Source organism: Falco rusticolus, chromosome 13 (genome assembly GCF_015220075.1).
Source record: "Falco rusticolus isolate bFalRus1 chromosome 13, bFalRus1.pri, whole genome shotgun sequence".
Taxonomy (NCBI): domain Eukaryota; kingdom Metazoa; phylum Chordata; class Aves; order Falconiformes; family Falconidae; genus Falco; species Falco rusticolus.
The window spans coordinates 25,454,931-25,467,233 of record NC_051199.1 but is presented as its reverse complement, the minus strand read 5'-3'; the positions used below and the strand labels follow the sequence as shown (position 1 = coordinate 25,467,233).

General features: G+C 45.5%; 1 protein-coding gene across 1 annotated transcript in view; it reads left to right on the top strand.

Annotated features, from left to right (window-relative positions):
- LOC119157044 (multiple epidermal growth factor-like domains protein 6) overlaps positions 1 to 12,303 on the top strand; it is a 200,822-nt gene that overhangs the window by 176,563 nt on the left and 11,956 nt on the right. The window contains exons 24-30 of the mRNA XM_037407565.1: positions 1,560 to 1,688; positions 3,827 to 3,955; positions 4,487 to 4,612; positions 5,691 to 5,819; positions 5,980 to 6,108; positions 7,227 to 7,358; positions 12,067 to 12,195. Coding sequence (XP_037263462.1) covers positions 1,560 to 1,688; positions 3,827 to 3,955; positions 4,487 to 4,612; positions 5,691 to 5,819; positions 5,980 to 6,108; positions 7,227 to 7,358; positions 12,067 to 12,195 — 903 coding nt within the window. The remainder of the gene's footprint in view (positions 1 to 1,559; positions 1,689 to 3,826; positions 3,956 to 4,486; positions 4,613 to 5,690; positions 5,820 to 5,979; positions 6,109 to 7,226; positions 7,359 to 12,066; positions 12,196 to 12,303) is intronic.

The following is a 12,303-nucleotide window of genomic DNA, read 5'->3' as shown; positions in this document are numbered from 1 at the left end:
TTGATAATCAGGACTGCCCTACCAAGAGGCTAAAAATGTTTGTATCCACCCAGTAGAATAAAAATTTCTTCTCCAGGAATTTCTGCTTTATTACCAGAATTTTCACTGGAAAAGTCTTTTGTCTTCTCGGTAAGCATAACAAGAGCTTTGCACGCACACGCCAAGAACCTCACACGAACCACTAGGAACAAGTCAGGGGACCTGGTTATGAGCTGCTTTTTCCTTTGGCTTGGTTACGATACAGTTCTGTTCTGTATTGTGGAAATATTTAGTTCTGCTCCCAAAACTGAGCCAGAGCTCTGTAGGATGGGCTGAACTTTTAACTTGGCAACCAAGCCTCATTTGCAGAACAAACTTTAACTGTGATGGGACTGAGCTCCTGCACTTTCTTGTGGTTTCAGTGTGGATGGGGTCCAAGCGATGACAAAAATGAGCACTGTTGAAAAGCAGTCCTGAGAGAAATGGTGTCTGTGAGAACTGCCTTGGGAAGCTGGAAGTCCTCAGATGGGAAGAAAAGGGCTGAGAATGGGTCAGATGCTGTCAACCAAGTTCACCCCTGAGGTCAAGGTGGTTTCATGCCTCCTTTAGGTCCCCAGGGACATTTCCTCCCACTGCGCTGCACCTTGTTCTGCACACTGACACCCTCAAAGGCATAGAGGTTTTGGTGAAAAATCAATGTTTGTGTCTGATCCTGGAAGATGTCCTGAACTTGCTGAATGTGACATTCTTCTGGATCATGGATCAGGGCTTTTTTTGCCTCTCCAATGCTTGCCAGCAGCGCTGCAGGGATGAGAGGCTCTGACAGCTTCATACAAGTGAAGGAGAGCCTCTGCAAGGCAGGCACAAAAACTGTGCAAGGAGGCTATCCAACTTCTTCAACTCATTTTGTAATTTTTGGGTGATATCTGAAGAAAACAGGGCAGCAGTACTGTGTGTTTTCCAGCCGTTAAAGCTATCCAAATCTCCAGTGCAATGGAGACTTACAGGAGTTTTATCACTACCATTTTTCATAGGCAGCTGCACTGAAAATGGAGCTGCAGCAAGTGTACGTTTGCGAGATGGCTGCGTTAAGTTTTCACCTGGGAGCCAGCTGCTTAACTGAATGCATTGAAAATATCACCCCTCTCTGACCAAAGAATGAGACTCTGGGTGAGCGAAGGCATCCAGCTGTGAAAAATGAACACTGAAAACAATGAAGTTGTCAGTTCTCTTACCAGGATGCAAATAAATACCCAGGCTGTCAAGCTGGCGGTTCTGCTGGACCATTAGTTTAGCACAAAGACTTTCCGCAGGGCAGGGGATGACAGCTGATCCATCACCCGAGCGATCCTGCCCTTCGATAAAAACCTCTTCAGAATGTGCTATGATACATATTTTTAAGCCACATTATTTAGTGTCAGGCGTGGTTAATATACAGACTTAGGCACCCTTATGATGTGGAAAAGCGTGAAGCCACTTCCAAACTAATTTCCTTTGTGCTGGGTTGTGGCTCAGGTTTGCTGTGTCCGATGCCACCTTTGATGCTTCCTGATGGGTTTTTTGGACTTCTCTCGTTGCAGCCTGCCAGGGGGACAGCTACGGGCCAGGCTGCAGCCACGCTTGTCACTGTCACAACGGAGCGCTCTGTCATCACATCACCGGGACGTGCCTTTGTAGCCCAGGGTGGAAAGGAGCCACCTGCCAAGAGGGTAAAGTTGGAAATCCAAGGGGAAAAGAAAATTTCTGCTCAGGGGGATTCATTGATATTTTAATTATCAGCTCATTGCCCTGTGTTGTCACTGGTTTTGTATCCGCACAGTGATGTGAATCAGTCCATTACGTAAATCTGTGACACTATGTTGTAGGAGCTCAGTGTGCATGGGGCAGGGAGGGTTGAAACAGAGTCATAAACTGAAAGAGAGCTGATTTTGAAGGCTGATTAAGAGAGAAAAGGTCCACAAAATCCCCAGTTATGACACTGAAATAAAACTGTTTCTTTTCTATGGCCTGCTCTACCATCCTGTGCCCAACTGATCCTCGTCATTACCGTATGCTGTCCCAGACAGACATAGGCTAAATCCAGAACATGTGAAAGGCCTTGGGACTTCCAGCCTTGGCAATTGGGCTGATACGTTTGACTCAAGCACAAGCCCAACTCCAAGTAGCCTTAAAAAAAGAGGCTGGCAAAGAAAGGCTGCGCTAAGACTTATGTCACACATCCTAACCCCCTGCACCCAAGCCTCCAGAAAAAGTCTGTCCATCCCCGTTGCAGAAGGCTCCCTTTTCTGTGCCTCTGCCATGAGGTACGTGACACCATAAACAGTGCCACAGAGTTGGGGATGCTGCTGCAGGTGCTCCTGATTGAGCTGGGCTTTGGAGTCAGCACCTCCACGCAAGCAGCAGCTGCTCTTCAGCGAACCAAGAGGATGGCTGGGGAGAGGGGGTGGAAGCTGGCAGGGTAGAGGAATATGTCATTTAAGTGGGTCCTCCTTTAAAAGCTAACAGGAAGAGCCCTTTCCATGAAGGAATAAAATATTGGGAAAGCACCAAATTTTTCTTGATTCCATGTGTGACACAACCTAAAATTTTCTGGTTTCCGTGAAGACCTCAGATACAAAACTAAAGCAAAAATTAAGCCGTTCTCAAATATGAAGACATTGTCAAACATTCCCTTTCTATTTAATGATATGCTGGGGGATTTCTTTTCTCTTTGGAAGTAAGGAGGTGTAGACCAAGTGTACAAGGCTGGGTGAGCCATCCTCTGGTGACTGCTTTTGCAGAGTGAGAACTTTTTACTGTTATGTAAGATGTTAACATCTTACAAAGGTACCACTCTAGCACATGATGGAGGTATTTTTTGTGTCAAAAAAAATTAGGTTCTATCCATAGGAACTGATTGTGATGGGAATTAATAAACTTGCTTAATTAAAATTAGGTCAACTGTGAGATGTCGTCAGCCAGCTGTGGGTAGCAGGATCACTTAGAAAAGGAATTGTGATTTTAAGAGGACTGTACAAAGAAAACCTAAAACCAGGCAATTCAGTAGCTCCTTGAGTCTCACCAGCTTTCTCAGCACAAAGAGATGTTTTGGGCCCCTCGCTACAAGAGGGATGCTGCGGTGCTGGGGCACGTCTGGATAGGGGCAACAGAGCTGGGGAAGGGGCTGGGGCACCAGTCTGGTGGGTGGGAGCTGGGGGGGCTCAGCCTGGAGAAAAGGGGCTCAGGGGGGATCTTACTGCTCTCTACAGCTGCCTGGAAGGAGGTTGTAACAAGGTGGGGGTCAGTCTCTTCTCTCAGGTAACTAGCAACAGAGCAAGAGGAAAGAGCCTCAAGCTGCACCAGGGGAGGTTTACGTTGGGTATTAGGGAAAATTTCTTCATGGAAAGGGTGGCCAAGCATTGGCACAGGCTGCCCAGGGAGGTGGTGCAATCACCATCCCTGGAGGAGTTTAAAAAAAACACGTAGATGCGGTGCTTAGGGACATGGCTTAGTGGTGGGCTCGGCAGTGCTGGGTTAGCGGTTGGACTTGATGATCTCCAAGGTCCTTTCCAACCTAAATGATTCTATGGTTCTGTGGGTTTTGTAGGTGCAAACAGCAAATCTCAAGGTTGTTTGGTGGGTCATAGCAAATTCATCACCTTCATCACCTGTTTTGTTCCCAGACCAGTTTTACACTGGTCTGTGTAATTCCATCAGTCGTGGCCCATTTGTACTCTTCTGTACCTCCCGCCGTATCTCCATGATCACCAGGGCAAGAAGGGGTATAAGCTGGGAGAGGTTGTGTTTAACCTGCCTCCTTCTCCTGCACTTCTTAACGGAGGGCTTTTGTCCTACCTCCTCTCCGCAGCCTGTCCTCCTGGATGGTATGGTGCAAACTGCCTACAGCGCTGTGTCTGCCATGGCCAAGCAAAGTGTGACCGTGTGACGGGCGAGTGCCTCTGTCCCCAGGGTTGGACTGGGATAGCGTGTGAGTTGGGTGAGTATCATCACATCCTCCCCTCCTCTAGCACCTCATTTCAGTCACTTTGCAAGGAAATCCAGTACTGTTGAGGTGTGGTTTGAGACAGTCCAGAAAAAGAAAGAGAGGAGGGGCAAGAGGGCTGGAGAGCACCAGGTGTGGAGAGGCTGAAAAAATTCAGATTATTTGGCCAGAGACTAAAGCTGAGGGGAGATACGGTGTGGGCACGCAGACATACCATAGTTCTAGAAACTGGCTGCACGGAGAAGAGGAATAAGCTATTCTCTGTCCCTTGGGAACAAGGAAGATGTGTAATAAACTCCATTTGATGAGAAAAAAACCAATAAAAGAAATTCTCCAAGAGGAAAATAATGTGTTTCTAGAGAATTTTGTCAAGGGAGGCTTAAAAATCTCCCTCACTGCAGTTTTTAGGACCAGCTTAGGTGGCTCACCATATTTCAGAGTCCTCAGTGTGTTCTTCTGGGAGCCCCTCCAGCCTGCTCCTCTCCGCCCCCCCCCCCCCCATCAGTCTCCCCCATCTCATTTCAGAGTGTGGGGATGGGAGGTACGGAGAGGGCTGTCAGCAGAACTGCAGCTGCCACCATGGTGTTTGTGACCAGCGCTCGGGGAAATGCATCTGCCACGCTGGCTGGACTGGGGACGACTGTGATGCTGGTAAGGGAAGTTCCTTCTGCAGATGCTTTTTTTTAACATCCTTTTCTGCAATCAGCCATTTCCCTCCACAACGTGAAGTCCATTTCCATTTTGTATCTTACTTTTCCAGTATTCCGTAGGCCAAAAAGAAATAATGCCGGTGTCAGTGCTCACCATGTGTCTCAGGAGCCCTGCAGGCAGGTCTCTGCCCAACCACAAATACATGCCCTTGTCCAAATCATTTTATTTCCTCCTACTTTTGTTCTCTGCCTGCGAAGAAAATGAAGGTTATTACTCTACCTCACGGGTACAAGCAAGAACATATAAAAAGGAGCGAGTTGTAGGAAGAGTTTGCCAGATCAGCCATATGCTGCTGCACCTCTGAGGGTCATTGAGAGGTGCTCAGCAAACTGAGCTGTAATGGTTCAGCTTGTATCGATCTGGCATGTGGTCCAAATTGCCCAGGTTTGACATAGCTGTCTGGCATGTTTAGAGCCATGTAAATCCCTGAAATAGAAATCTTGTAAGCAGTAGGTATCAGCTGACTTGAAATGTGCTTTCAGTTTGGCCACTGAGGTGCTGTGATTTTTGCAAGCCATTTGCAAGAAATTTTCTGATGTCTCCTGAGGTGCTGAGGATTCACAAAGCCTCAGCCACCAGTGTGAGCTGTAAAGTCTTTGCAGTGCCCACCTTCCTTTTCTTCAGGCCTTGCTTCCTCTTTGATCGCTTTGCCGAGACCTGTGAGGTCGGAAACAGTACATGGACACAACGTATTTTCTCTGTTCAAACTTCTGTCACTTTGTCTGTGTGTGATTGTGTATGTAAAAGTGAGTGGCATCACCATCTCTGTAGGCATCACCTGGATTTGTACTCTAGACTATGACTAAGTCATTGCAAACATTCATGTGTGGAGTCATTAATAGCCAACACTAAATGCTTTTAGTATTTTTAATATATTATTTCAAAGATATTTTCTGGGCGTTCAGTCTTCTAAGTATACATCGCCATGTGCACGAACAGCAATATTGGCTCGTTTGCCAGCGACGGATGCTCTCCGGGCAGCGGGAGGAACTGTTGCTCTCTCTGCTTCTCCTCGCAGTCTGCCCCCTGGGACTGTTTGGCAAGCAGTGCGAGGAGCACTGTGACTGCGTACACGCCTTGTCCTGCCACCACCAAACTGGAGCGTGTCACTGTGAAAAGGGATGGCGAGGGAGGCACTGTGACAAACGTGAGTGTCTGCTGGGCATTACGACGGGAGGTCAATGTCGGTGCGTACATTCCTCCCAGATCTAGAACTGGGGACAGCTCGCGGGGATGGGGGGTAGCTTTGCAGCATCGTGCCTGGCCCCTGCCTTGTACCCTAACAAGGATGGTTTGCATCGTTGCAGCTTGCTTGCCCGGCCGCTACGGCGTGGGCTGTGCCCAGCGATGCCGGTGTCCCGTGGGTGCCCCCTGCCATTCCCTGACGGGCGCCTGCGGCTGTCCTCCAGGATTCACCGGCTACGGCTGTGAGAAAAGTAAGTTTGTTATAAGAATGCAAATACTTCCCTTGTAAATCAAGAAATTAATTTCTTAAAGAAAAACTTGATGATATAATGCCTGAAGAGGGAGGAGGCAGCAATCTCGCAGCAGTGGAGATGGACCAGGGCTGCTTGTCACTCGCCTAAGTGGTTTGGCTGGCTCTGACCTCCGTGCCTTGCACAGTCTCGGCTGGCAGCATTTGCCCTCTCTCTGTTTGCAGCTCCCAGGCTGGCAGGGAGCAGCTGGGGCTAAACTGGATCAAAACTGACTGAGGAGGTGCCAGCAGAGCCCGGCTCCTGCCCGTGGCCATTGCTGTGCCGTGGGTAAGGCAGCAGCTCTGCTTTCTGCTGGCCTTGTCCCCGTGAGAGACCATCTATTCCTGCTGTCGGAGCTCGTGGAAATGTCATTATCTGGTTTTTCGTCAGTGTTGAGTTTGGCTGTCTGGAGCTGTCTTTGAAAGCAGGTTTGTTCTGTGACCGCAGCCACAGCTGCATAATTTTGACTTTGTTCTTCCTTACAATGCTTCGCCTGAGCAGCGCTCAAGCAAAAAGAAAAAAAAAACCAAAAAAAAAAAAAAAAAGAATTAAAAGAATTGACATTGGTGTCCCATATCCTCCACTAAAGGACTCTAAATCCTGACCCACAACCAGGGCAACTTAAGGGAAGTGAGATGTAAGAATTAGACGTGGGAAGTCCAAAACCTGTAGGCAATGTGGCTGTCAACAGGCAAAATGAAACCCGTGAAGATGCTGGGGCTACAGCAGCTTTGCAAGTTTAAACTCCCCGCAAAAGGTAGAATGTCTTTATCCAATGTCTGGTCCCTTGTGAATTACACTGTTATTTTAGTCAATTTTACCTGACATTTCCCTATGATTTTTTCTAGTGACAAGAAAATTGTATCTGGCTCTTGACAGTTGGGCACAAATTGACTGAACGAAACAAAATCAAGCAGTGAAGTAACCCCCAAGTAAATGTAATAAATCCAAAGTCCCGGAGGAGAGCGTCGTTCTGTAGGCAGGGATTTTATTTAATAAATTTGAGCTCGCTCTTTGTTTGAGTGTTATATTTACCAAGACAAATTTAATTTATTGGTTTACATTTCCTCTTCCCCAAGCTTGTCCACCGGGCACGTATGGTAAGAACTGTAACCGAGTATGTCAGTGCTCTGCTGAGAATGAGGAATGTCACCCGGTGACCGGAGACTGTGCGTGCCGCCCGGGGTACTTCGGGGCCCGCTGCCACCTCCGTGAGTATCTTTGTGGGATGCCCAGGACTGAGTTACACAGCAGCATGTGCTGGCACTTGGAGTTCATCTGTGCCAGTATCTTCAGCGCTGACTGAGAGAAAGAAAGCGTAGGTTGTGTTAATTTACAATAATCAAAACACCTGTTAAAAAAAAAAGAAAGACTCATTTACTAGCTAAATTATTTTCAATTTCATGCCATGCTGAAGGATATCACTATCATCCTCTGCATTTACACCTCTCCTCTGCAGCTACACCTGCAGCTCTTTCATTTCCCAATACCTAGGCCAAAACACTTCCCAAAATCTCTGTGTGCTCAAGTGAGGACAAATGGTTATTGCAAAACAACAAGCTGCAATTGGCAGTAAATCTAAGGGATTCATAAAGTCACTTGAGTTGTAGGACCTTCTGAGGAACAATCAAATTAAACAAATTGTTACTCTAGATTGAAAAATGGTGACTAGTGTGGAGGACAAAATGCCAATTGGCCAAGCACTCCATCATAAAAAATATTCCCAGATCCACATGCCTTAGGCTGGTTTTTTAGGACATCTGTAAAGTTGGTTTCTGGTGGAATGTGGCAATTGATAAGAAACATATACCGACATATCCAATAAAGGAGACAGTCAATTACCTTTTTATTTACAACTTTAATTTTGTTTTTACTCCATGGCTTGTAATGGTCTCGGGTTTTAGTTGTGGGTTTGGTTTTTGTTGTTTTTTTTTTTAAAAAAAAAAAAGCTGTAATCTTTCAAGCCTAGTCTTGTTCTCTTTGGTGAACACTGATTTTCCTTTCGTAGGAATCCAGCGCGGCGCTCTCTTTGGTTCACTTGCTTTTTGGGGTGACAATTTCGACATAAAGGCCAGCTGCAATATATGGAGCTCTAGTAAGGGTTAAACCTGTGCTTTGTTCCTAGGGTAGAAATAGGAAAGAGCCTCATTTTAGAGATTGGCATTTGTATTACTGTCATGTCATCACAAGTTATTCTTTAAAATACAAATGTAAATTTAAGGATTGATTCTATCATCCTTTGTACATCAGTTCTCGCTGTACGTGAGATTGAAATCCAGCCTTCAACATCTAGGTTAAAGCCATCTGGATCCATTATACATTAGATTATAATAAATATTATAGTACAGCAGTAGTGGAGATCAACTATTTAACAGTATCATTTTAAAAGACTTAATCATGGTTAGCCTATTACTTTTATGTAGCAATCTTTCAGCAGTCATTACCTGTGCATGTACTACTAAATTTCTATAGATTATAGTTAATGTCCTCAAGCTTGCTTAGATCCTTAAGTTTTTATTTCAGAATTTAAACATTTAAAGCATTAATAATTACACTGAAGTTCCGATGTAAAAGAAATTACTTACAAAAATGAAATCTGTGTTTCATTGTATTCAGAGGGGATTTTGCCATGGTCTTCTGTGTAGCTAGGATTAAACCTATAGCGTATGAGACGTGAGCCTTCATGGCATGGTGTTCTCTTAGATTCCAAAAATACACAGTATCTTGCACAGCAAATTCCCATTTGATTGATACAGTTTTGTTAAACATTTACTAGAGACATAATGGAATGTGGGAGGTTCACAGAGAGAGAAAATTTGTCTTGTCTTGGGGTTTTTTTAGCTCTTCTCCCTTATGCCACTCTGACCATTGCATAGACAGACACAAAAATGGAAGGAAAACAGCTGAAGTGTGAGTTATTTTTAGGTTTAGGTCAACGGAGTGAAAGATTGTGGACCCGATTCTGCAGTGACTGTCTGATAACCAAGGATAGCTAGCGTGACTGGTGGGAATACTCCATGTTCCCACCATCCTCACTACAGGGAGAACTGGGGCTGCTCCAGCATGAAGAAGCTTTCAATATAATATTAAAAACAGCATAGGGAGCCGCTCCCAAAGACGTGAAATGGGCTTCAGTCCAGTCAACATGTGGTTGGATGCTGCTGGAAATGGTTTCTGGCAACTGTTGCTATATTTATAGTACTGTGAAAAAAGGTTCACGAAAGTATCTATAAAAGGTGTAGTTGGCTGGGAAGTCAAATTTCCAGGAGCCAAGAGCAACGAGGCTTTCATGTTCTCAAATTTTGGAGTGAAGAGCTGAAACAGTCTCTTGGCAGGATCCAGAGGAAGCAGACAAACTAGCAATAAGGTTCCCATCAATTGTCCATAACTCGGTGGACGGGCAGATCTACTTGAGTGAAGTTATGAATAAAAAGCAGTAAGTGGTGTTGTAATGGATAAAAAAACCCATGTGTTTTTTTATCTCTCTGTGACATTTACTGGGCTGGGTGAACCCTGAGCCAGAAAGACTTCACCAGCTTCACCTTCAAGGTGTGGGTAACAGGATGCTTCAGAAGTTATTTTTTTGGAAATGCAATTAATGATGTAGGTAAGAAAAGACCAGTTGGTATGAAAAAATTTAGGAGCTCTTGGTCATGGCAAACCCACTCAAACCAGAAGGAAAAAATTAGGAAATAAGTTAGAAATCTGGCTGCTGCTCCTGCTGTTCTCAGAAAAACATGTCAGATGCACAGGAAACTGTTAAATTAGAAAATGTCTTTATGAGATAACTGGTGGTTAGAGGCTAACCCTCTTTATACAGGCAGAGCCTACTGAAAGGGCAGGACACTGTGTAAATGCCCTAGCTGTCTGCATAGAAGTTCTGCTGCAAAGTAGTAACAGATGAGATGGCCTTGTTAATAATCACATGAGCGTCGCAGCTGATGGTTTTGCCCTGCTTGTGCTGCTTCCGATTGGATCGAAATAAATAAAATCCTGCAAGGGTAAATAAATTGGGAAGGAAGGAATTACTGCATCCCTTTCAGTAATGGAGCAGTTCTTGCCAGTCTTGAGCTGAGGAACGAACTCTGAAAGCTTTGCCAGGGAGAAGCAACGTGTTTGGGAGTGTGGGGAACAGAACTAAAATAAAAGAGAAAAGCCAAATGATGACCAAAGGGAAAAAGAGGAGGAAGAGAAATTAACTTAAGAGTCCAATTAAATAATTGAATCTGGGTGTATCTTTAACTTCACATCTTGGTCAAAATGAAATAGATGTTGCAGGGTTGCAGAGATGTTACTCTGTGATGCCAGGGTTTGCACATGAAACAGATTTTCTGTGCTGACAGATGGAAGCACTGATGACGAAGTATTCATTGAGAAGAAGCCATGGTTGAGAAGGGCTGGGGAGAGTATCTGCATGTAATAAAAGTGTGTATCTGTTTAGTCCTGATGATCTGCTATCCTGATTTGAGCAGAATCCAATTTTCAGTTTTATTTTAAAAGGTATCCCTTTAAAGCTTCACCATAAGCTCTCCCTCTCTATTGAATAGTTCAAAAATCTAGAGATTTCTCCAGCCACTCAGCCCATGCCTGCATGCCTTCAGGAAAGAGAGAAAATACATAAATTTATTTATGCACAGATTGTGAGAGATCTGTTGCTTGGAGACATGTACAAATATTATATTCAACCAGATTTCCAAAGTAGCCATAGGCTTCCTTTTACCAGGGAAGAGAGGGAAGGAAGGAGCAAAGAAGTGACATGTAGAGGTAGTAACACTGGTGTAACTGTTCAATGATGGTCATGTTGCTCTAAAAGCAGCAGCTTCTCCCTTTTCCAGTACACTGGAAAATTAAGAGAATAACCTGCATCTCCAGAATCTGGTGGTACCGTGCTGAAGGCAGCCCTGGCAGACAGAGGCACGTGTGTAGCAGCTCTGCCCAGCTATTTTCCTCATTTGCAGCCTCTGTCACCCTAAAGAGTATCTTGAAGACGTGAGCCAAGCGTGGCAGATGCATTCGTGTCTTCCTGATGTTGTATTCAGCGCTCCTTCAGTGTTAGCTGTCTAAAAATACCCGTGACCACCTGGAAAACCTCTTCATGGACAGCTGGTTGCTACGTAACACTGGCCCAGCAATCCATCCAGGTCTAATGTTTCTTCTGGTTATTACAAAATAGAGATGTTTTGGGTTTTTCCTCAAAGAATTTTCTGGCTTTGCATTTAAACCATCTTTCTCCTGTATCTACCTTCTGAGAAGGTGTCTTCTGAAATTCCCTCTTATTGTCATGTGCAGGTTTTCATAGTCTTCCATCCACAGCCCACTAGACGTGCCAGAGCAATGGCAGCTCCAGTTTGGAGGGAAGGAGTAGATTATAGAGGAAACAAATTTTCTCCAACTTAAACATTTTTAGAAGACAAGACCTGCTCCATAACTGGTCTGCTGAAAGGCGCAGATACGGCTTCTCACCATCTCAGGCAAACCAGGCTGTTGCTGCCCAAAGGAAGAGGGACCGGGGCCCCAACTCTCCCCACCTCTGCCATGGGAGGGAAAGGGGGCACAGGTTGATTTGGAACAGAAAGAGGAAAACCTCTGAAGAACTGGGCTTGCTTTTCTTGTTACTGTCACCTATGAGGAATGGGAGGAGCAGGCAGAGCCAGGAGCTGTCGGACCAGGCTTGGTGGCAGCGGTTGGTGCAGCTCCCCAGGGGTCTGACACCGCGAGGCAGCGCTGCCTTGCTGCCCCACGGAGTGCATTGCCCGGGGCACCCATCTGCTGGTCAGTGCCTCCTCCTGGCCCTCCAGAAGTGAATAGTTAGAAAATGAAAACCTCATTTGGGTTGAAAGCAACAAAGTGCTTATGACATTAAATGCAAGAAGCCCAGTAACAACATTGCCTAATTGCTATTTTGCTCTTTTGATACAGGGTGCCCAAAAGGTACTTACGGTTCGAACTGCCAAAACCCCTGTAAATGCATGAACGGAGCCCACTGCGACCCTGCGTCGGGAACGTGTGACTGCGCGCCTGGTTTCATTGGAGCCGACTGTAGTAAAAGTAAGCCAACACTCATGTTCTGCTGCTTTCAAAAAACAGCAGAGGAATAATCTGCATAAGAGCTTGTCAGTAGAAAAACAGACAGACCCCAGCTACCTCCTCCTTGAA